Below are 25,332 nucleotides of genomic sequence, written 5' to 3'. Positions count from 1 at the left end.
ATTCTATTAACTCTAATTAATACAAGTTCGCTGAAATAAACTATAATTTCATATATCAGTACTATTGTAAACTCATTAAACAAAGGCCATTGTTTCTGTAGACACATGGGACAGTTTATATATTTGACAATGGAAAATTATTTCATAAAATCTGGTTCTCGGTATACTATTGAATTACTCGTTCACTGATAATAACGTACTCCATTCACATAGTAATATTATTATATACTTTATAATTATTGACCTAAAATAATAGATAACACCGTGATACTATGCCATACAATATTTGAAAATAAACCCAAAATTTACTAGAGTGTTTTATTACATGAAACTGTACGCGTCGGTGTAGTGGCGAAACATTCCCAATAAAAATCGTAGTTCCTGTCAACATCGCAGCTCGGAGCTATTCACTGATCCATGTCCAATCTAAAGCATTGGCGTTATGACATTCACACATTCGACGTGGCGCGACCAAATACTCGCCGCATATCTTTGCGAACACGATTTACCTTGCATACGATGAAATTCTATCGTTCTTAAAATTGCAATACACTATCAAATGTTTTGATGTGTAAAAAACTACTTAAAACTAATAACGGAAGCTTCAAGCGCTAACGTACAAATGACTTAAGTTACTTAGTGAAGGTGCGGTCGTGAGCGGACTTCCTCGTCTTAGCCTTTGTATATTAAACTTATGACAAGTTTGATCGAGTCCCCGTTATGCTGGCGTTATCTTTGAATTATGCATAATTTGCTTGTTCAATCATCTCGATTGATACCTGCGTTCAATGGCCTCCGTTGAGTTTTCTTGGCATATACTTACGCGTCTATATGTATTAAATTTCGTGCATCAAATATTTACATTCTTCATAAAACATTTAGATTCAATTCTTGGAAAATTACTCTTAGTAATTAGGCTCCCCTGTGTATGAGATATTCTATTATTGCTAAGTATACACTTAAAACGACCTTAAAATCACTTTGGCACGATTTTTTTGGGATATACGTCACATGTCTCGCTAAACATTTATGTGGTTACAAAAAGAAACTTAGTACAGAAGGAATGTTATCAAAGGTTGACTGAAAAGCTATCTAAGTATCTACCGACTACCGTTGATTGTTCTTGCAGTAGGTACATAATTCATTCATTTTCGCCGCAGTGTTGTGTAACGTCCCTGGGCCGCGTCACCACATTGTTCGTACTTGTTTTATAACTTTTTGTCATAGTCAAATATATAAATGTTTGTTCTACTTTTACCTGACATCGTGATATGATACAAAAGTTTTTCCGTGAACCGCGCATGCCACTGTGCAATGATGTGTTTATACTCGTACGAGTGGTATGAGCAATAATCTAAATTAAATACAGTAATGTCATTATCTGTTTATCAGTATTCTGATGTACGTTTACTGAGAAACTAGATTTGACTATGGATTTATATGACTACTTGTAGTAAAAAATGTGCTTAGATCTGCAAAGCTTTTTTTTACACTTCACTCTGGCAAAGACAACAATCAAGTACACAAGCTACATTGAACGTGATATTATTTCAGAAAGATACATGCCACGACATTGCTTAGATAGAGTTAGTTGGTAACAGTTTAAATTTGTTTCAGTTATATCTACCCCACCATGGACGAGTTGGCTAACCAGCTTAATTACGTGCTGGGCCACTTCGGCATCAAGTCGTTCATCGGATTTGGCGTCGGTGCCGGCGCTAACATCCTCGCCCGCTTTGCTCTCACTCATCCATCAAAGGTATGTCATATACAATATCTGTGTTTATTATGTTAATGCGGATTTTATTAACTATATTTTATCTTAAATACTGTTTACAGCGTTATTCAGCCTGCTATCACCTGTATAATAATTACACAAAAGTGATAAGAATCTGAGTGTAAATGGCAGAGAGAATATTTACACAAAAATCGACTTATCTTATTGACATAGCACCTACGCAATTTTTAGGGTATAACGAAAATATAAGAGCTTCGAACTCCTCTGGGACATCGAAAGTAAATCAGAGACACAAACTCTGCGGAGCCGTGAATCAATGAACACAAGTATAAACCTTCGGATAAAACACCGCGCGCCCTGTGAGGGATCTAGACTTGTAGCTAGTGAGTCTAGAATAATGTCACACCTCATTAACGCTACCAGTGTCTGCGACGGTACAAGTCTTCCTTGAAACTAGATAGCATCAAGGTAACAGAGTTACTTCCCTGAAACGACATAAAATATCATAGCTACTTTTATTTTTTGTACCCTCTTTCTTATTTAATGTAATTTCATAATATTTTGTATTAGCGGCTAGATTAAAATGGTCGTCAGTGAACACTGGCACATTGTGATATTTCATTACGTTCTCGGAGCGCGGGCGTTTCCACACGAGCCATTAGATAATTAGGTTCCGCTGTCTTCTCGTTAAATCACCTGTGTAATTTATGTAACATAACTGCATAGACTACAGTGCACACTATATTAATTAGCATAATAACATGTCAAGAATAAAACTGGGTAAAGCTATCATAATTTTTATTTAGTACGACTAAGTAAAGACTCGCAATTGATTTGCAAATCACCTTATCGGTAAAGAGATTTAAACCTGTACTGAATAGCGTCCGGCAGTCCACCTAGCACATTTCGGAAAAATAAAACAGGTGGTTGCTGTGCAGCTTTTATTGCTTGGCTTTGAATCTACTTTGGACGTCATCGTAAACAACTTCCGGGTCCACCACTGAGTTACTATTTATGTTAATCTGAATGATTACTTATAACTTATGAAGAGTGTATGAGCTTTGTAGTTAAGTTTCTATTAGAACCGAACTTCGCACATCAAAACCTTACAAAAAAGCGCGTTTTGTATGTTATAAAGATTTAAAAACTTAACTGCACTCCAAAAACCCGATGAAACATATTCAAATAACACTTGACGAGATATATACCTACTACTTAAACAACAAATTGATACAAGGTTGTTTCATAGTCAAAGCACTGAGCTCTAGATACACAGTGAATAATGTCAAAGAACGTCGCTTCAAAACATTAAGCTCTCGTTGACAAGAAAGCAACAATATTATTTGTAATGGGATCCGTTCAACCGATATAGTGGCGTCAGTAAACGGTGGCGGCGAACTTCAATCAACTTGTAAAAAGCTCTCCTTGTAATTGGATTCATGCTGATACAAGCCGTAATACAAAACACGCCACGCGTCGCTCTCTACAATCGTATTGTAGTACCTTAAGCATCGGTTTCGTATTTCTTACGCCACTATATTATTTTAGTATAGTTTTCACATTTGTTTTAGACTTTTACTGTTGAAAAGCAGCATTTTGGCTTTTCATTTATCACGTTCAGTCCCATTAGTCGCCAATTAGATTCCTGTCCATCCAACGTAATGAGCTTTCGCACACGTGTATTTACGAATAAATGTATTATAGACTGAACAGACAGGACAGAATGGCCCGTTAAATGAAACAGACTTTGATTCGTTTTAAGTTTGATACGCCTGATTTTTGAAGCCTCTAATTTCCAAAAACCAACGCCGACTTATCATTTTTTAATATACCAAATAATTATGAGAAATATTTTTAACGAACGAGCGAACAATTTTGTACGAGTAGTGAACTATCGAACTGGAAAAAAAAGTAAGATTTTTCATTTTTCATGCGCTCGTAATACGAGGCAATAGCGAGTGCGGATGTCGCGATGCCAATTTACGTGGCCACTACGGTATTCGATGAATAGCTCATCCGTTGAATCGTCGAATAACCTACCTATATTTGGTACTACATCGAATCGAATGCAACCAGCAACCAATACACCGTCTATAGCGGTATGAATATTTTATGGTTGCTGGTATCGCCGATACCACTGTTCATGTTCATGCAATTATGTCCGAACTGATTCTCATTAAGTTGGAATTCTGAATCAGCAAATACGTAGACGATTTAAACACAAATAGGAGCTGAAATTATTTCACTAATGTTTGTTTGTTCACTAATTCTGACCAAATCCCACAATTCTCTTAGATAATTGGATTATATTTTGCAGATATTCTAATGTAAAGAAACACCCATATTAATTTTACAGGGACCACGATTACGGTTTTCTTTCGCAGTTTATATTAACAAATTATTGTAACGAAATAAACCTAACATTTATATCTCGATCGTATAGAGTGAGACAATGAAACAGTATAATCCTATAATTATAAACTTAGTGACCGTAACATGTGTAGCGCGGATTAGACACTCACTTCGGCCAAGGTTGTTCTCATTGAATAGTGGCGATGAGTGATCGCTAATCACACAGGCAGATGTAGGTCACGTAGGTAATATCTGGCTGTAAAGAACAGACTACAGTACAACATTGAGGGCTAGTGCTCTTGTACCGCGACTAATAGTGCATTTCCGTGCCCCGTCCTTGGACACGAACATTTTAAAGTAGTTTGGTGAAGAAATATGGCCAATGCATGACACCTGCGCTCTACATTTATATTTGCCCGCGCTCTTCGTTGTTGTATTCCAGAATTTTGCTCAAGAATTTATGTAGAATATTGCGATTTCAAAGCAGATATCGGTTTCAATATTAACTTATGATATGAAATACTTTTTAATTATTTTGTACGTTGTAGCGTTGCCGCTCGTTTCTTTTGTAACAGAAATAGACAGCGTAATTATTCTAGTGTCATTATTTTGTACATATTTTATTCTGTGATATTTTTTAAGTTTTTCTGCGAGAGAGATTTCTTTTGCATATACGTTGCTCTTTATAAAAGCAAAAATATTAATTTTATGAAAGCCAACAATAAAGTCGACATTATTTAGGTTAAATTTTAGTCCCAATTAACACAATACATCTAGTTTACCTAACTCAAAAACCTTGTGTTTAGCAGTGGCATACGCTATCGAGGCAAAATGTTCTTTTAAATAGATATTGGTATCACAATGGAGGGAAGCACGATAAAAATATTGATAATAATATTCTAACAATAGCACAATGTCGTGTACAACGCGTGGGCGTATGAGTGACTTTCCTTTGATGCGTTTGTATATCTAGTCTTGTACTATGTCATCTAGAATATTGTATTTCATATTGGAAGCTAATTATAGGGCATATTGTTACAACTCAGCGGGTATTACTCCACATATCTATAAGGAATTGTATACATGTAATTGAAGCGTAGCAATAGCAGCAATAGGTATGCCTAGATTATGATATTGGATATCGTAGTGGCCATCACTCGCTTACCATAATCGGAATAGTGTCATGTAATATAAACATTAACTTAAACGTAAGTCTTTGTAAGCATTCATAATAACGTGACATTTGATCGATGAATTATTAATTACACAACTATTTCGGTGAACTTGGGAACGGTCGATGAAGTAAACCTTTAATAATCAGAACCGAATGCCTAAAATTTACAGCGGTCTTACAAACACCCACTGGTACTGGACATTATCTCAAATAACTACTTCAAATTAAATTTTGATGAGTTCAATTATGACGGTGACAGTTACTTCGCAAAGCCTACGCATTTGAATATTAAAGTACTTTTTTAATATTTTGATAGAGCTGAGATTTTATTAGCTTTTTGAGTTTTTACACAGTCACGTAAACATGTAATATCCCACGAGCGTTATTACCTAAATGAAAATGTAAACAGCCCTATAATCATATAATCTGTCAAAACCTTCGCAATTATATCTCGAATAAAGTTTTTAGGCATAGGACGGCTCTTTTTTGCCCATTTGAGTTTAACTATTACCACTCAGAAGGAGGAGCCCCGCGAGGTAGGGCTCCGGCGACATCTTCAAACTCTCATTAGAACTATGTTAGGGCATATAATTATATCCCTAGCAATATCATTATATTACGGCTCGAACACGTTATGATATGACTTTATCAACTTTTACCGTGTCATTATGTAAATCCTAAGATTTACCAATTAAATGGTGGTAAAAGTTCGAAATAAAAGAACGTTCGGACTTTCCCCATTGAGAGTTGGTAAATATTAATTAGGTTTTATCGGAAAATCTTAGGATTTAACACAGTTCGTGTTTTTACAGTAACATATATACTTAATAGTAATATTGTTCGCAGGTGGATGCTCTTGCTCTGATCAACTGCACGTCAAACCAGGCCGGATGGATCGAGTGGGCCTACCAAAAGATGAACTCTCGGTCGCTGAAGGCCCGCGGCATGACGCAGGGCGTCCTCGATTACCTTATGTGGCATCACTTTGGACGGGTATGAACACTATATTACTCATTGCTTAAATTTACTTATTAATGTCGTGTTATTCTTATATTTTTTATCTAACTTCCCTTTGTTAAGAATTTGAATACTCCCAAATTAGGTGCACAAACATTTCAGAAACAAGGTCCAATGCAACTTATCGCAGTGTAATGTTTTTTTTAAAGATCGCATGGAAAGCTTTTTCTAATGTAATCTCTTTGTGACATTTCCTCAACAGTTCTCTCTAACGACTTAATATTCAATATTATTTCACGGCTTATTCATGTATCAGTAGCAGTTACCGCAATTTGTAATTATCCTGTAATTTTCATCCAATTCCGTTAATATTCGCCTCCACATCGGATGAATACAGTAATTATTTAGGGAAACAGAAATTTTCACAATGTATGAATGGCTTTATGCAACGAATTGCAGTCTTTTACAAATTATATACTGAGTGACTTTGTAAAAAGTTATGGTCTGATTTTCAGTGAATCTTTTTTCATTTGTGTTGTGGTTTGTAAAGAAACTAATTAACTTGTTGTTTGTAACGTGATTGTTATTTTGTTTGTTGTCATAATTGTGCTTTTGTGTTCAACGTATTGTTCTGTACTTTAAACTGTGCTTGCGACTGCCTATGCAACTTTAAATTTGTGATAACTAAGATGAAAGTGAAAATAATTTGTTTAATTATTATAATTACAAAAGTTATCAATATGTTGGTTATAATTATCGACTGTGTGTGACTTTAATATACTTTTCTATAAATCAAAGTTACTCTATTTTCGTATATTGCGTTGTTCCATAAAAGTCAACAATATATCTAATAATCAATATCTATTATGTAAGTCGCTGAGCCTGCTTGCGAATCGCGTGGCGAACTTTATGTTCTGCGTGCAAACGCGATGCCAACTAAATTTATTATACAGAAATTACTGTGACCGTGACCGGCTGCCTTACGATTCTTTCGTGCCCTTACCGTAATGAATGCAAAACAAATCAATAATCCAATGCAAAACTCGTGTACAGGAAAATTACCTTTCAGCATAAAGTAGTCTATGACGCATTGGTACATTTTTGATAGGGTGTGATTAGAATAACGAGGTCTCTTCGAAGAAACCTATTACCTTCTATCGATGTAATGTGCTATTATCTACTGCATTTTTTATTATGACTTCGCGATTAAAGTGTGTATCCACTATCTCGTATCACGGAGGCGAGAGTCGCCGAATAAAATTGTGAATTTTATAAGTATCTGCGTATGTTCATTGATGACATCCGCACAAACACGGCGAAGCGTCGCGTTACACCGAATAGTCACATGTTTGTTTAAACTTACGTGGCAGATTTATTCGACACCTCACACAGTGTCAATTTTTGTACCATGTATTAGTACATATAAACATTGCAACCACGTCGCATCTCCGGACTCGCTGTTCGCTCATCAATTGTGTCGGGTCGGTGCTGACAGTCGACGGTGTACCGAGGTTTTTCGAGACGGTGACGGTCATAGTATAGTGTTATAGTGGACGATACACCCTTACGGTATAAAATTTTTAGGCCCGTCGCATACTGGCGGCACGGTAAAGGATTTTTAGGTGACGAATATAAATAATTTAATTGCAAGTCGGTAAACTTAAATTCTAATGACAATGCTCATGCTTTAAGTTTTTCGAGAATTATAGCAGCTTGATTTTCGTATAATCAAGTATTATTTTAACATATTTTATTCATCACCTAAATTACCTTCTACACCGTACCGACCAGTGGGCCTCACCTTAATCGAATCTCTTTACAACATCAAAAGAAGTAAATGTGCAGCAACTATTAACAATTGGCATTCATTTGTCGTAGTTCCCTGAGGAGCGCAACCACGACTTGACTCAGATGTACCGGGCTTACTTCACCCGCAACGTGAACCCTACGAACCTGTCGCTGTTCATTGACGCGTACGTGCGGCGCACGGACCTGGGCATCGCTCGCGAGACCGACACCATCAAGGTGCCCGTGCTTAACATCACCGGCGCGCTCTCCCCGCACGTGGATGACACCGTCACCTTCAACGGACGTCTCAACCCCAACAACTCCACTTGGATGAAGGTGAGTTACATTACATTATTACACCATATTTCTACTTATAATTGTGCCTTTCAGATGCAAGTGGAAGAAGGTTTCTTACAAGCTCTGTGTATGTGACTTATCAATCTCTGTTCTTGAAAAGCATTTCACGATAGTTTACAAGAACTTAACACAGATTTTTGATCACCTGTTTAATCTAATTACGTGAACGTATGAATACAAACATTCAGATATTCGTAGCCGGAATTAATTATTATGTGCTTAAAGTTTTTAAAATTATTCCAAACGCTAATCAAGCGAACAATGTAACCGAGAGCGGAGCTAAATCTGTATGCTCAAAAAGTTAGTATTGCACCTGTTAGTTATCCACTTGGCTATTTAACGAGGAAACATTTCCACCAACTTCAGAACATCGTGGTTGGCGCCTCGTTCGGGAAACTGTAATTACTTATTAAGTGTCCGACTGTCAAGTACTAGACTAACATAATTGATTCAGTGACATCGATTGTTTGTTTAGCCTAGTTGGAAGGTAATTTACTAGTCGATCACGTATTATTGTGTTTAGCTTTGTGCTGCCAATCGCAGATCAAACACGATTGATATGCGTCAGTTCAAACGTATCTCAAGTTGGTCATGTTAATCTAGATCGCATATTACTCAATTCAAAACAACAGACCAAGGGCTACTCTATATGGGAAGGCACTATGCAAATATTTATTTAATCGCGAAGAAATAGATCATCATATTTCATGTCTGCGCGATACAGAGTATGCGTCACTAACTTTGCATATACTTTAATCGTGTTAAAAGCAATTCTCTTAGTCTCGCTGCACCTTATAAAAGGTAATCTAATTAACTTACTTCAGACTACCTTTCGCTTGAAATTATTAGCAGCATATTATAGTAGCATACTTCATTATAAGACAATTCTTAGGAGTGCTTTGTGAGCTTAATTCCAACAATGAAATCATGAAGCTAGTTGAGAGAGTCGCGAGTGATATTAATTGTAAAGTGAACAGAGGGATTATAATATGTCGTTTAAGTCAGCTTAAGCCTCGAGCCGCCGCTCAGCTAATAACTTAATCACGACAGTTGCAGTCGTCGGGCCCATCCATTTAATTAATAGATGCATACGATATGAAGATGTCTTTAGATGTCTCACTGATAGCCTCTGACAAACACAATACGTATACCTATTTATTACAATTAGTTAATTAGTATTGTGTATATAACTACCTTCAATTATGTTATTGATACCCTTTGATGCACAAAGGAAGATAGATCATGTGCATAACCCTAAATTCTAGCCGCCACTCGGATAAGTCCGAAGTGATTATTGGTGAGTTTCTTATAAGTCAAACTGTTTTCCCGACTCTAACCTGTAAAAAGTATCCTCTAGACTCAACGATAGCGTAATTTTTGTAGAAATCAAAGATTGTTAATTAATCCAAGTTCTGCAATTTGAGCAGGGACATAGAGAAGCAAAAAATCCTGATATTTACTTGGTTGCAGGCAAACCACAAGCAATAAGAGTGTAACGTAATTAACAAACTGTAGATGGACGAACGTGCGTTTCTACTTGCCGTTCGGTAAAGCTTTGATGTGCTTACAGAGTGGTCGTTTTTAATTACTTTCTTTAATACTGCCCACTACTTTGAAATTCTAATCTAAATGAAATACAGAGATGCTGTCTCAAAAATAATCTTGTCTGGATGCACGTTAAAATTCAAGAAAATTTCGCTATTCATTTTCTTGAATAAGCTTTCATAACTAAGTAATAAGTAAAAGCTGAAGTTTTAAGACAGTCTGAAGGCTATACAAGTACCTTTGTATATATTAAAACTACACTAATCTACAAAAAGATCATAGATCAGAGAATCGTACTGCTTCGATAGACATATTAGAAAACACACGTAAAACAACAAACTACGATTTCAGATCTCAGACTCGGGCATGGTACTTGAGGAACAGCCTGCTAAGATTTCTGAGGCTTTCCGTCTGTTCCTGCAGGGCGAGGGCTACGGTAAGTAACGGCGGCGCCACCGGCCTGTAGCACTGTTCCGATGCAAGCTTAGCTTTGCATTGCAGTTCGAATGTTACAACATTGCACTACACGCCTAGCTCAATAGATGCAATAATGCAGACCACGATAACACTTACCCGTCCACATTCATTGAAAATATAATATATACTATTTTCACATTGTAAATACTTGATGAGGGTGAGTGATGACGTTCTATGGACATTACACCATCAAGTTCTTTCGCTATGACTATTTTAAATACACCCATTACCTAGATAAATATGTATAGAAGTTTCTTATGAGGAGGTTTCTTTACGTCGTATCGGTATTGAAAGAACACAATAAATTGAAAAGACATCTCCCGCACTAAGAATTGCTCTTGTGTCACGGAGACTTTTTACAGGCATACAAACATCGTACAACCAGACCCGAAACAACTATTTGTGGATCGCACAAATATTTGTTAGGTGTGGGAATCGAACCCACGAACTCTTGATGCACTATTAGTGACGAGGTGACCACCTAAACCACTGCGCCACGGAGACCATTTGATTATGATGCTGCAAACTTATATAGTAACAGCTTTTGACCGAAACTTTGAGCTCAAGAAAATATCTTTCTTAATTGTTTTAAGTGCATAATGCTACTTTCGAAACTTTCAAATTACTTTTTGTATGTCATTTTGCATCAAAAACCAGTCAGTCGTATTGATTATGAGTAACAAACTTTTGATTTTAACTTCTATTGTTATTCGATATGTGCATATAAAGCATATTGTGCATATTTTGTATGTGCGCAGTTGTTCCTAGTATTTAACGCGTAATATATTTTATTTGCTGATGATGTGGTGTCCGTAGCATAATTCATCGCTCCCTAAACTATATTTTGTAATAACTTAATAAATATAGATAAATCACATATTTTTATAACTATTAACGACGGGTATTAAAGGACTCTCGAACAGATTTTATCATAGTAACGTTTAGTAATAATACTGCCAAGTCAGAGTTGTACATCAACTCTGTTTTAATAGTTTAATATTGCATCTATTCTGCAGCTTTATGTAAATATGTTACAATTATTGTTAATGATAAGTTTGAATGTTCAAATATAATTAAATATCCTTACATTAATACAAATAACATATATTTACTTATAGATTATTATATTTATTTAACCTGTATGTTTTTACAACAGTTTTCTTCCCTTCGATTATCTAAGTGTTCCCCTTTCCTGAGTAATACGATTTGTAATCATACATCAAAATTATATTGTATTTTGCTTTATTATAATTGGTGAACTAACTTGTAAGTGATGAGGTCTGAAGCCCAGTTTATTTTCTATTCTCCCGTTTACGTTTGAGCCTGGATATGCGATAGCGTTATGCAGTCCGTAAACGATTGGTATGTACTCTCTTTAGAGCTTATAACCAGCTTGTATGGCCCATACTTTATACTATCTATCCTTCAATTTTTATTACTGTCTATGTGGTAGTTAGCCCCTTGGTCGAACTTTCCTGATTTTGCTACTTGATAACTTTTTAAATAATATACTTGGCTAATATTACCTTTTTTAAATGTTAACACACTTGAATCAGGTCACCTTTCAAGCATTCCTCTTACAAAGTATTAAAATAAAGTGTACGATTTATGAAATGTAACTTATTTTCTAGAACAATACTTACAGCGACGTTGAAATGTGACCTCGTAGGAGTGTATTAGATTACAGGTCATTGCTTTTAAAACCGTGGAAATATAATAGTGGAATTAACTAATAAGTACACCGCTTTTCAAAAAGATATTAATAATATCTTTAGCTACATTATTCTACAAAAATGAGCACTAAAACAACTCTTTTACTAAAATACATTAAATGTACTTACAATACACATAAGATTAAATTTATATTAATTGCTGAAGAAAGCAATGGCCTGCGAATTACTCATTGATAAAACATCTCATTAGATATTCAATTTATTTTGTAGATGTTATTTTATACCATGTTTAAAACGTTTTCGTATGTTGCGAAAGTTACTAAAAAACTATGGTTCTATACCTTAACGAGTTTCATATAGTCGTGAGATAAAATTTTATAATGATACACGTATTAAAGCCTAACTCCTAATTCAATCCGGGAGGAGATGTAAGCCCAAATACGGGCAATAAATGGTTTAAATTAACTTTTAGTTACATATTTTCTTAAAACTGCAACATACAGAAATGTTTTAGTAATAATGCTCGTTTAGCGATTTATTTTTTAATTATTTATGTTTATCACCCTGTAGCCGTTATAGCACTGCAAAAATTATATCGTCGAGCTAGTACAGTATCAACGCCGAGCGTAAACATCTAGCCAGTTTGTTAATCTTACCGAGCTTTTAGACAAAGTAAGTGTTCATTTTAAATGTCGCATTGCACGGAAGCTTTTGAAATTATTCTCTCGTTCTCCTTCTTCGCTGTTTCATATTAAAAATATAAACGTTTCAGCAAAAGTAATCGTGGAAATGATTACTCTGTGTTGTTGTCAGTCCCTAGATTTTAAGCGACTTCAGTTAAATCTCAATCAACAAATTTTTGTTGATATTGAAGACTAAAATTCCATATGAAGAACCCAGCATATATTTCAACAGCTACCGTGCAGTATCTGTGGTCTAATTTCACGTAACTCTCAATCGAGTTTATTTTTCTTTAACAAGTTTATTCTGTACATATTTAATTAATTGGTTCGCCGTTATGTGAAATTAGATGTGATTGTTATCATACAAAACATATTATTTTGATTATAAAGCACTACACAAAACAACAGTTCACGGTCTCATGTTTAAGCAACTTTAGCTTCCATAACTTTAAAAGATAAATATTTGTTCTAAATTTAGGCTATTATAGATGGTACGGGTCAAATATTTGGTTGAACTTTAACTAATGTTCGTTCAAGGTTAGTATTCAAAGCATATTACTGTACACAACACTGTATAACCGATAGAATCTCATACGGAAATTACAAATGAACAATGTTAGTTTTTAATTTTATCAAAGTTCTCTTTCGATAGCTAATATTTACCATGATCCTCATTAATTTGTATACTAGAACAGGATTTATCTGTATACTAGTCAACTCGTTTAGAATCAAGTTACAGTATCAATTAAACAGTAATACCACATCTCTAACACTAGCAGTTGCTAACGTTGTTTTAGCTTACGTATCGTGTATTGAAGTCGTTGTCGCATCCCACACTCGACAGCTCGACTGCGTGTATGACTAATGTATGTGGTTGACATTACAGTTGCGCCGCTGTCCCCGACCAAGATCGTGTTGTACCGGCGGCTGTCGGACGCCGGCCGCCGTCGCCCCTGCCGCCACTCGCCAGTCATCCGCATCACCGAGAACCCCATCTCGGAGGCTGTGGTCTGCTAGATGGCCGACCGACTAATACCACCCTGTCGCCCTCGACGTGCACTGACCCCACCCTTACCCCTCAACCCGAGGCTTGCCTACACGTGGAACTATAGGATCCGTCGTTTACAAACTATTTACGAAGATATCATCCTTGAATGTTCTCCGCGATACTATACTGTCAGCGATCCATACTGCACTATGCCTTAAGTGCTCATCGAAGCGGTTGTTCCATGGCATGCCTACTTACAGAGAGATCACGTCGAGGCGGCGAGTCTCCCGAGGCTCACTATACGACTGGGCGACGGAACATCTAGCTAAGTTTCCTCACTGTTAATAGTGAGTCGCACTGTTAAAGTTATATCATTGTATAATTTTAAGAGAATTTTACTAGAACCCACTGATATATACATTATATATATGTACCACTATCGAGCGTTAATATCATTGAGTTAGGCTAATTACACACGTATATGTACGTATTTATTTACGCGACTGTGTAAGGAGGTTAGTTAGCGTGATTATTTAGAGATAAAATTAATGGTGGTGGGTGAGGAGTGTGGCGGCGGTGCGCTCGCCGTACACGCCGCGTGTACGTCGCGTGTACGTGGCGTGCGAGCGAGGCGGCCGAGGCGGGCACGCATCTAGTATACTAGTACTATACTGTACGATACTGCGCTGTAGTATAATGTACGGCGCACTACGTACGGTATCGCCGCGCGCACGCAACGACGTCGCTGGGTGCTATGCTAAGACCAAGATAGATTTTGAACTTGATCATTTGATGAGTCGTTTTGGAAGAATTTTAGCTTCTTTTTTAAATGCATAACTTGTGTGATCATATGTTTAGTTGTAAGGCCTATTGTGTGTTATATACATATTATAGTTGTGATTAATTTATTATAATTATTGTGATAAGTTTTTAATATTATTTTTAATACTTTGATTATAGTAATCAGTATTAATTACTTTTTATTAATTTTAAAGCGATTTATTTTTATATAATTATAATAGTTAAGTAGGTATCTATCACCGCTTTTAGTAGTTTACATAAATAACATAACGATTAGAACAATAACGTTTGTGCAACGGCTTAAAATATTTTATTTTATATTAAGTAACTATTTATTGAATATTACATAATTGATATTGATGAGTATAACATTATAATAATAGTGGACTTGTGCTTAGGTTTTAGCCGGAGTACACTCAGCAGCGTGAAGTTATCGCTACAATATTATAACTTGCGTAACGAAACACTTGGAATTGATCGTGCATCAGTATCGCGATCGCGATGACTTGACACGCTGATAGACGTATTTAATAATTAATGTATAACTGGCCGACTGCTTCTATTTGAGACTTACTTTGTGCGAACAAATAACTATAGTATGAGACGAATAAGATGTAACAATAATTGAGCAAAGCTCGCGTTTTGATAAAATGGAAGGAGGCCGGCCACGCAAAATAATAGATTGTTCCAACCTTTGGTGTTTACGATGTTGAAATATTTCTCTTAATAGTTAGAACTTGATCAGTAGCTGAATCTCAGTAGAATAACTACTCGTTAACACCTCCACCGGTATGGCGCTACATCGGCATAGTTACACGCAGTTACACGCGTCATACGAACGATATTGAGGTTTGCCTCTATGCTTTGTAGACGTACAATCAAATATTACCAACTTTAGTTTATAGATTTCAAAATTTATCTATTAATTTCTGACTTGAACTGTAGATGTTATATTTAGATCATTTTTGTTCACAATGACATTCGTGTGAATTTAATATGAATCGATTAAAAGTGATTTTATAAATATTATTCTTTTATTTCTCGTAGTTAGTCCCTATCCCATAGGTAATAAAAACACACAGATGCAGATCCATATAATACACAGAAACTACTAGAAAACAGGTAATACAAATATATGAGCAAGCTTTGACTGTCACCCTAATGCCTATAGTTCTCAGGTCTACGTTGCAATTTAAGTACCTGTGATAAGTCTACTATCTTGCCAACTTAAATGATTCTATAAAAAGTAGTTCAATAGACCAGACCAAAATGGCTCGAAAGATATTTCTTACAGGTGTGAATCACATTAATTATTCAAATACTGTTTCATTGTGCAGTCTCAATTTCTATACCGTTCCATGATTACAAGATGGCAAGCTATAGAAGACACTATCATATTATAAACTGGATAAAGGAAGTGGACCAAAGGAAAATTTTAATTGGACGAACTTGGAGGAGACTTCCTATAGAAAACTTTAAAGTTAGCTTTCAGAATGTAACGTTGCTATGAGATACTCTAAAAACATACCCAGATTACGTAAAGTAACGATCTACCAGTTACATAACATTTCAACATTTGTTTTATAATTGAACACACTTTGGTAACTCTCGGAAGTAATAATACACGTTAAGAAAACCAATCAAAGGTTAAAGAGAAGTTTATATGAACTTTTAAAGTTTCCAAAGTTGAGCTAACTGAAGCTATTACTGCTGTTAAAGACTGACAACGCCATCTCTCGTTGTCTATTGTCATCAAATATATGCTGCACCGCCGCTGCATACCGAATTTCACAAAAGGGATTGAATTAGAATTATTTGCTTACAAAACCGTAAATATCGTATGAATCATAACAAGTATCAGAGCAAGGGATAAGGCTTAAATTTGTAGTTTTAAAACTGACTTTCAATTCAAGAGACGGAATAACGAGCGCTCTAACGTCTACTTAAATTTAATGAAAGGTCTACAGTATGTAGGTATACTACTTGTTTAAATATATCCTGCATTAAATATTAATAAAGACAGTTGTTTCTGAGTAACAATTGTTTTCCTTTCATCATCATTATGCACAGCTCTTTTTTCCTACCTTGTTTAAACGTTCTTTAACATCATATTCGTATACCAATAATAAGAACGGTATAAAAATATTGTAATAGCCAAATGAGGTATACTTCAATTAACTAAAAATTAATTATTAAACTCCATGGTATGCTCATACCTATCTGATATCCATGTCTTTATATTATCAGTGTAGGCCTCGGAGTAATTTATATGTACTCGTAGGTTTTCTCACGCACAGCAGGCGAAGGCAGTGAATAATTTATTAACACAAATCGCAAAGCACAAAGATGTCAATTGAGCACAGCATTTATATTTTAGTAGGCTTAGGCGCAGTGTAATATCTTCAGCTTTAGACATTTGCATATATTTTTATAGTTTTCGCCAGCAAACCAATCGCAATGAACATATTTTATTTATTTTTATCATTTAAAACTCTCTCTGAAATAGTAAAAGGTATCCAAATAAAAGTTAACGCACAGCAAATGAAACGAACGAGTTGGTGTTTGACTTCATATATTTAAGGTAGAAGATATCAACAAAAAATGTGTCTAATACAAAACATGGGTTTTAAATTTACATTTAATAGTATATTGCAAGTTTTATATCTAACTATACATGAATGCTTATATTTAAATAAACAATATCTTAAGCGAAATGGCGAGACGGATTCAAATAGTGACGTTACGTTACAAATGATTGTGAAAGGGGCTTTAGCTGATGACTCCGTGTCTTGACCGCACCATCATGGAAATAAGAGCCAACACACGTCGTCGTCGACACAAGCTCATGGAGTAAAAACCATGCTTAAGTAGTATATTGTTATAACTAATGATATAATAAAAAAATGATCCACTGCAGGTATAACAAAACCTATGTATAAATTACATAACAGCCATATTGTGTGCCCATTATGATCACAGTGATTTTTTAGAATTCTAGGTACATGAAAGTGATGTATGTTATGTCTTTTGGACGAAAATAAGCTTAAGAAACAATTCAGGACTTTCCTTGTAAAACCTGATACTTGTTTCCCGATGTGATGTAATACGTGGCACGAGTAGTTAATGACTAATGTTCTAAATATTAATTAAATCAATTAAGGCAACATATAAACATAGCTTACTTAGTATCAGCGGGCTATAAATATATAACTTATATTTTGATCTATATGTTTAAATATCAGTTATTAATAACATAATTTCTACAACTAATAATAATTTCGGCCTACCGCGATGATTACAACTACGTTGTGACGTTCATCGTCGCAAACTTATACTTTGAACCACTATAGTGTTAAGTATAGCGCGTTGAGAATAACTATTAGATAGTATATACGCAGGTATACATAGTGTTTTCACATAGACATCGATAATCACGAGTATAATACATTTTCCCTATACCATACAACTAGGAGCGGCAACGATATTTCAGTACGTTTGTATAATCTTGGAACCGCTGCCGTGTGGCGATTTATATGTATATTAATAATATAGTTAAATACGATTTTATTTACAATAACATAGCCCTATATACGAAGTGTAGGGGAAACTTGGAACATTTAAGTAGCAATATTTGGAGTGTATTAGTTCCTCTAGTTAGTCGCCGGTTAGTTGTTCACACGTTTAGTTGCGGAATATGAGGATAAGGATGATGGATATGATGATGATAAGGGCCAGCATCAGGTACACCTTCTTCTTCCTTAGCTTGTTCTGTAAAGTAACAGAGGCATTAATATCTGGACCTAAAACCAACATGAAATAAGTAAACAGTAAGTATAATAAATGTGTACCTTGTAAGTAGCCGCCGCACTGAGCTGCTGCGTGCCAGCCTCGATGTTGATGGTGGTGCACTCTACATTAGACTCAATCGAGTCCACCACCTCGCCCTGCTGGTGGATCATCGTGCCCAACTCCTTGAAGATCTGGTTCACGTCCATTATATCACTCTGGAAATAAAATATAGGTATGTGAGAGGATCTTGAAAATGTCATTTTTTAGGTTTTATTCGTAGTCGTGTATAATGTATTGCGATTTTCTATAACTAAGCTGTGTGACATGAAATCGATGTTAAAATTAATATGAGATATTAATCATCTTTCCGGATATAGCACAATTTAAGATTTTAGATGTAGTTTGATTAGAAAAAAAACGTTTCAAACTATCCAAAACATTTTAAGTATTGCGATCAAAATTATAGCTATCGCTGGTCGTCTTGCAACAAATGACTGTTACGACCGTGTTAAATTGATGTTACCGATCCGAATCTGTGTATAATCTGTTATTTGATAAACCGAAAGTGAGTAAGTGAACTGTTTTAACACATAATTCAGGTAACATAGACATTTTACATGTTCTCATGACCCATATGTATAAAAACCAAAACAAACCGATCAAAGGAACTCGGGTATAAGACTGACACAGTATTGGATTTATTTATAGACTATCAATAATATAACAGCGAAATATATATATCTCGCACACTTCTGAACACTGGTATAAAAATAAAAAGAATATCTGGATATATTCCTACCTCCAGTGAGCGAATCTCTTTTTCCCTCTCCTCAAGTTCGTTAAGGCTGCGTTCCGTCTGCATCGTGAGCTGCTCTTGTTTGCGCAAGTCCGTTTCACCTAATTCCACCAATTCCTTGTTACCGCTAGAACCTGGAATTAGTATATAATAAAATTGTTAACTAAAGATGAACCATGGGCTTCTAGCTATTTACTGAAATGACTTTAGGAGAGAGTGCCTTCAGATGATGATATACTATTTAAAGCAGTTTGCTGGTTATAAAATAAATCTATGTACAAGAAATCCTGTATTTCCTAACAACATCGGCTTAGGACTTGTTTAGGATTAAGTACCCAATTAAGATAGACGGTATTTTACATGTTCCTCAAAAAACATCTAAGTATCCATGATTTCTGTAAATCGGGGAAAAAGTCTTTTCGCATTATAGTATGTATGAACTTGTAATAAAATCTCTTTGGCTTCAAGAATCACAAATGAGTACACGATTCATTAGGTTTCTTTCAGTGAGCTAGTCAGGTACCCAAATATCGAGCTTTTTTGTGTAGAGAAAAGATTTTATTACAAGTTCATACATACTATAATGCGAAAAGACTTTTTCCCCGACCTAATAATAATATGAAATAAAAGCTACAATATAAACTGACCTCCCATATTGAATGGATCGCCGATGGTGATGGACTGCGCCTTTTGTTTCTTCACTTCCTCTTTGCTCTTCTGTGCTGCGAGCCTTTGGGTGGCCTGACAAACAAATTAACAGTCACATTATATTTTTTATACTGCACTATATTATCTTCTACTACTTGCAATAATTCGTAATGTGTTATAACAATAACCCTTGTACTGAATGATATTGCGACATTTTTTCTTTACATATTAACATCCTGTATAACAAGATGTATGGATGTGAATGAGGCAAGGGAAGTTTGTAAGGATCGTACCAAGTGGCATTCTTTGGTCACTAGTCACTACCTACTTCGTGAGAAAATGGCGAGATATTATGTATGTATTTACATTTTTTTAATCACATATAAGCGAATCAGCAGTTATCATTCCTAATTTATGAAAAGGACTATTTATATAGAACAGTCACTTCACTTTAGTATTAGCCATGTATCATTCATACAACTTCATATTTTTATTTTACAATAATTAAATACATACCTACTTATCATTTAAATTACTATTGTTCTTTTACAAATAAAGAAATGGTACAGAATTACAACTTGTATCGTACATTGACTTAATTGAGATAAGCAAGCCTCATTACAATAATTTAATAGTTTGTGACTAATGCTCGGAGAACTAATTTTATCACCTGTGTCTGTGTCCTAACAGATAATGTGATAGATAAGTAAATAAATGCTTTTAAGTTACACATGTAGTTGAAAATAACTTCATTATATATTTATACATACATAATATCATGTTATTTTTGTTAGAGACAGAGACCAAAGGCATAATAATTATAATAAATAATTTATCAATAAGGAAAACCTCTAGAAGAAACCTTGTATTCCTGAAAGTTCATTCAACAGTAATCTAGCTCTCCACTCTTTGCCAGCGTGTTGAACTCAAGGTCTAACCGATAAGTTTCCAACCTACTTTGTAATACCGTCCCTTTACAAGGAAAGAAATTCAGTGCCCCCATATTAGTACATTAACATTGTATGTTATATGTATATTTTTTTATCATTTGTTTTTCGACCCGCTACTGTCTTACATGAAGAGCGTTAGTGTCCACTAGCGTGCGGTAACGATCTCTTTGGGAACCTGAGATCTAACCCTTACTTTATACTAGAAGGAGATCCTTGCCCAGGAGTGGGAAAGTAACAGAGGGCTACATAGGCCTACTAAGGTTCGTGAAATATTGAAGGAGTCCGTTAATAATATTTCTCTATATTCTATTGCGACAAGGAGTAGGCGCTATCGGATAAGTATGCGTTTTATTCTTGTAACACAACTTCTACCGGAATTTTATAACGGATATAATTGTTATAAGAAAAAAAAAAATTCAATCGTTTCGTTGATTATAGGCCTCAGGTACAACAAAGTAGGTATACCATTTTACATAGCATGAGTAACCAATATATTAAACATCAGTTTATTAGTTGTAATTTTTCCTCATAACTGTATCGAGTTTCATTCTATTTAGGATTTAATACACAAAAGCGTAACGAATTAACGATTGTTTTATCGCATTTAAAACACTAATCAGCGAGTGATATCATCGTGTACTGACGTTCAAATATTTGATTTAATACAGCTCAATTATTACTGTTTCATTCTATGCTAAAATTACTACTACCATGCTTCATTCTATACTAAAAAAAGGTGTTCTAAATGTTTGTTAAGACATTAGTGTATTATCTATAAACAATTTGCTTCATATCATTTTAGTACACAAAGAATTTCAGCTCTCAAAATTTGATAATACTACTGATAAGCTTAAAATCATTATCCCTGCTATCATCATGTCTCAAATTGAATATGATATTTGTTTGTAAAAGATAAACATACATTTTATTGTACAAACAAAACCTTTTGTTTTCTATACTCTTTTATTGTGACCCACCTATTCAAAAATTTAAGGACTTGCCTTTTGATTGTTTACCATAAATTGACTACAACTGGCAATTTAGTAGGCGCTACTGACATCACATGTATGTGTATATGGTTTCCTTATATGGTGTTAATATAAGATAAATCATTCGGTTTACATTCTAAAATATTCTTATCATATTTATTCAAATCTAAATATATTCAATGCACAGAATTGACCTCACTGCAATGATTTGTATGTATAGATAGATATCAAATTTGATGCAAAAGTAATAAAAACGTAAGCAGTCCATGTAGCAAGGACTTTGTATGTTGATAGTAACTATGTGTGTGAAACGCCCATACAAAACCAATTCAAACTAAAACACAAGATACTCGTAACTATGATGGGCGTAGACGACAAACGTAAACGAGGTAAGCATAAACGGCGGTGAGCTACAGATACTATACATATAAGTTTCATTCTACATAATAACTTAATCATCAAGTTATTACCCAAAAGAGAGAATACATAATCTCGAATAATTTGAGTAGAATCTGAAGGGCATCGCGATAACATTTCAAACGAGAAATATGTTCATTAAAATTCATTAATTGTGAACGTAAAAAAGCTTACCTACTATAATCAAATGTCATTATGTAGAACTATAAAAATACTAGTTTCTGCCCGCGACTCTGTCCGCGTGAAACAAGTTCCCGGAGTAAAAGTAATCTATGCGTTGATCCAAGTTATAAGCTACCAATGGACTAAATTTCATTTAAAGCCGTTTAATGTTTTTATCGTGAAAGAGTAGCATATATCCATCCATACTCACAAACTTTCATATTATTATAAAAAAATAAGTTGTCATTATAATTAGTTATGAGCTTAATACAAACTCACACAATAGTTATCTCCTCGGTTTTATTTCCAAATACAGTTATAACACAATTAGTCAACCATTTCTTGCCTGTAAAAGGCTTTAAAAATTATAACTAACTAGCTGACCCGCGCAACTTCGCTTGCGTGACATTAGTCAGAGTGGGTCAAATTTTTCCCGATTTTGTAACATTTTTTATCGCTTCTCTTCTCCTATTGATTGTAGCGTGACAATATATAGCCTATAGGCTTCCTCGATAAATGAACTATCTAACACTGAAGAATTTTTCGAATCGGACCCGTAGTTCCTGAGATTCACATCCAAACAAACAAACAAACTCTTCAGCTTTATAATATTAGTATAGATATAAAATTCCAACATACACACCTGGAATGAGTTGAGTGTGATCAGGTACTCATCACTGAGGCGTTCTCTTAACAGTTTCTGTGCCGGCTGATCTGTAGGCAGCTTCATCAGGTCCATTATTAGGGAGGAAGTGTCCTTCACCAATTTCTGGGTATAGTTTTGGATTTGACGCCTATAAATAAATCGATTAATGAACACAAGCATACTTAATGATAATATATTAAGTAGTGATAGCCGAGTGATCTAAGAATGCATCTCTCGTGCAAGCAGTCGATTGTTTGAACCTGAAGCAACACATAAATGACTTTTCGGAGTTTTATGTGTATAAGGAATAATTGTCACTTGTTCCACCAGTGAAGGAAATCATTGTGATGCATCTTTGCACGTCTGAGAGTTCTTTAAGACATTTCTTAACAGCATGCAAAGTCCCTAACCCACCCATGACCAGTGTGGTAAACTCAAGGCCTAAGTCTTGCCCAGCAGTTGGACAGTAATGGGTTAAATTCATTTATTTAACATATTAAGCTCTAAATTGGTTTCAAGAATCTTAACCACAAAAGTAAAGGAAAAATAACATGTAATTACATGAAGGAATTTATGCCTACCAAAAGAATATGCACTACAAAATAGCCACTGATTACAATTACTCATTAACCAATGTCCTGCCATTCATAGTTTTAAGATATATAAATACATAACAACTTACAGCTGGTTCCGGAGCTCCTGGGAGTCCTGCGGTGTCTGCAGCTGATTCACCATCTTGGTCATAGAAGATACTGTAAGATAATATTACATTGTTACCATTCTTTAAATGTTATCTGGATATGGGAATAAAACAGCAGCAGGACAAAAATCAGTACATAGTAAGGGTATAATAGTATAATATAATAAAGTTTAATGAAAAGATGAGTTATTAAGTACCCAATCTCTGTTATCAGACCAGTTGACAGCCTCTATTTCATCATCAAAGACAAGTTTTTTATTGTACGAAACCTGACAATAGGCTGAGACATGATAGTTCTATCATTTCAATTTTAGGATGATAATGATGATTTAGTTTGATTGGAATGAAAATGGTCATGTTAGCAGGTAGCCATACAATATACGCACAAGGTATTTACTGGGTTTGGTAATGTTTTAGCTAGGTAGTCAGCCCTACTATGTACTTAGTAGTATGTTGTACGTTTCCCTTCTAATCTGCTATTTGTTGCCATGAGAAGGTACATTCAGTTTGATATTAAGCCATGCCTGCTTAATGCCAAGAGGTTAAGTTAACTTATTATTAAAAAGGAAGACAGAAGCATTTAACTAAGTAATATAAAAATCATATCTATTCTCCAAGGAAAACTAAATCAATGACTATACTAGTATAAACACATATAATTAGTACAAATTTATATTTAAACTTCATCAACTTCCTTATGTATCAAACAGATGCTTCAACATATTATCCAATTAATATCCTGATTACACATAATAGTAATATAAATAAATTTGGTGTCATAAAATTAATGGAAAGTCCCCAGCCTCCACTTGGCCAGCATGGCAGACTCAAGGTCTATCCCTTCCCTCATTACGGGTAGAGACCCTTGCCCAACTGTAGGAGATTAAGTAGTTAAAATTTATACATTAATTTATTCAAATATAGGGCTTGCAATTGTGGATTATAAAATACTGAAGGAAGTTATGAGCAAAAATAAGATAAACATCATTCCTCGTCCTCATAACATAACCAGACAATGTATAGGAATCAAATATAGTTGGATTTTGTCCTTCAGTTTAACAAAGATGTGTTTTGTTATTGCTTTACGTTACGTCGCAGTAGCGTTCTGAGCATTATGAAGACAATGTAGTGAGAATACTGATGACTAACAACAAACACAATGATATGTAAGCAACTGATAATGGTATTCAAGATAACCAAAAAACAATAGAAATGAATACAAACCATTTTGTGATATCTTCTTGATGTTACTTGCAATGGTCTGCGTGAGACGCTGGTAATTGTTACTCCCAGCATCCTCGTAAGTCACACCTCCTTGATAAGACGACTCCATCGCGAACTTGTCACCTACAACAACAATGATAATATCTCAAGAATAACAAGAATCAATCACCACAAACGTAGAGAGAAGCCTAATAATGTTCAATACGTACTTGTAATCAAGTTACACTAATTTGAAATTATTAAACTGTGACGTACACTATTTTCCCTGTCAAAAATACACTTGTATCACTTCCAGGCAAACGGAATAGACTACGATAAAGCACTAAATGAGCATTACAAAATAAAATAAATAAAATTGGATCACTATAAACACAAAATTGGGAGCCTTGGGAGACCCCTGAGAACTTTTCGACAGGACAAACGACAAATCAAACCACAAAAAAATATTCACTTCGTTAGTCAGTCACAGTAGGCTCAT

The 25,332-nt window shown here is 34.9% G+C and overlaps 2 protein-coding genes across 6 annotated transcripts in view; one reads left to right on the top strand and one right to left on the bottom strand.

Annotated features, from left to right (window-relative positions):
* Positions 1 to 15,553, top strand: part of LOC142986154 (protein NDRG3-like) — a 66,929-nt gene extending 51,376 nt beyond the window's left edge. For 4 of the 5 annotated variants that reach the window (XM_076134443.1, XM_076134447.1, XM_076134446.1 and 1 more), the window contains 5 exons: positions 1,618 to 1,759; positions 6,111 to 6,257; positions 8,100 to 8,345; positions 10,263 to 10,347; positions 13,631 to 15,553. In XM_076134443.1, the coding sequence (XP_075990558.1) occupies positions 1,618 to 1,759; positions 6,111 to 6,257; positions 8,100 to 8,345; positions 10,263 to 10,347; positions 13,631 to 13,761 (751 nt within the window). In that variant the 3' untranslated portion in view covers positions 13,762 to 15,553. Of the gene's footprint in view, positions 1 to 1,617; positions 1,760 to 6,110; positions 6,258 to 8,099; positions 8,346 to 10,262; positions 10,348 to 12,631; positions 12,734 to 13,630 lie in introns of all 5 variants that reach the window. The other variant, XM_076134444.1, reaches the window with a different exon arrangement.
* Positions 15,554 to 17,088: 1,535 nt separating this feature from the next.
* LOC142986673 (syntaxin-7-like) lies at positions 17,089 to 25,332 on the bottom strand. The gene is made up of 8 exons (XM_076135244.1): positions 25,064 to 25,332; positions 24,855 to 24,977; positions 23,613 to 23,682; positions 22,928 to 23,078; positions 19,766 to 19,859; positions 19,122 to 19,252; positions 18,382 to 18,537; positions 17,089 to 18,301 (listed from the first exon to the last, which is right to left on the bottom strand). Exons 2-8 carry the CDS (start codon positions 24,961 to 24,963, stop codon positions 18,215 to 18,217), a joined length of 798 nt encoding a protein of 265 aa, XP_075991359.1. The 5' UTR covers positions 24,964 to 24,977; positions 25,064 to 25,332; the 3' UTR covers positions 17,089 to 18,214.

The sequence above is a fragment of the Anticarsia gemmatalis genome, chromosome Z (genome assembly GCF_050436995.1).
Source record: "Anticarsia gemmatalis isolate Benzon Research Colony breed Stoneville strain chromosome Z, ilAntGemm2 primary, whole genome shotgun sequence".
In the NCBI taxonomy this organism is placed as follows: domain Eukaryota; kingdom Metazoa; phylum Arthropoda; class Insecta; order Lepidoptera; family Erebidae; genus Anticarsia; species Anticarsia gemmatalis.
Note: the sequence above shows the minus strand (reverse complement) of the source record. Positions and strands in the feature narration are given on the sequence as shown.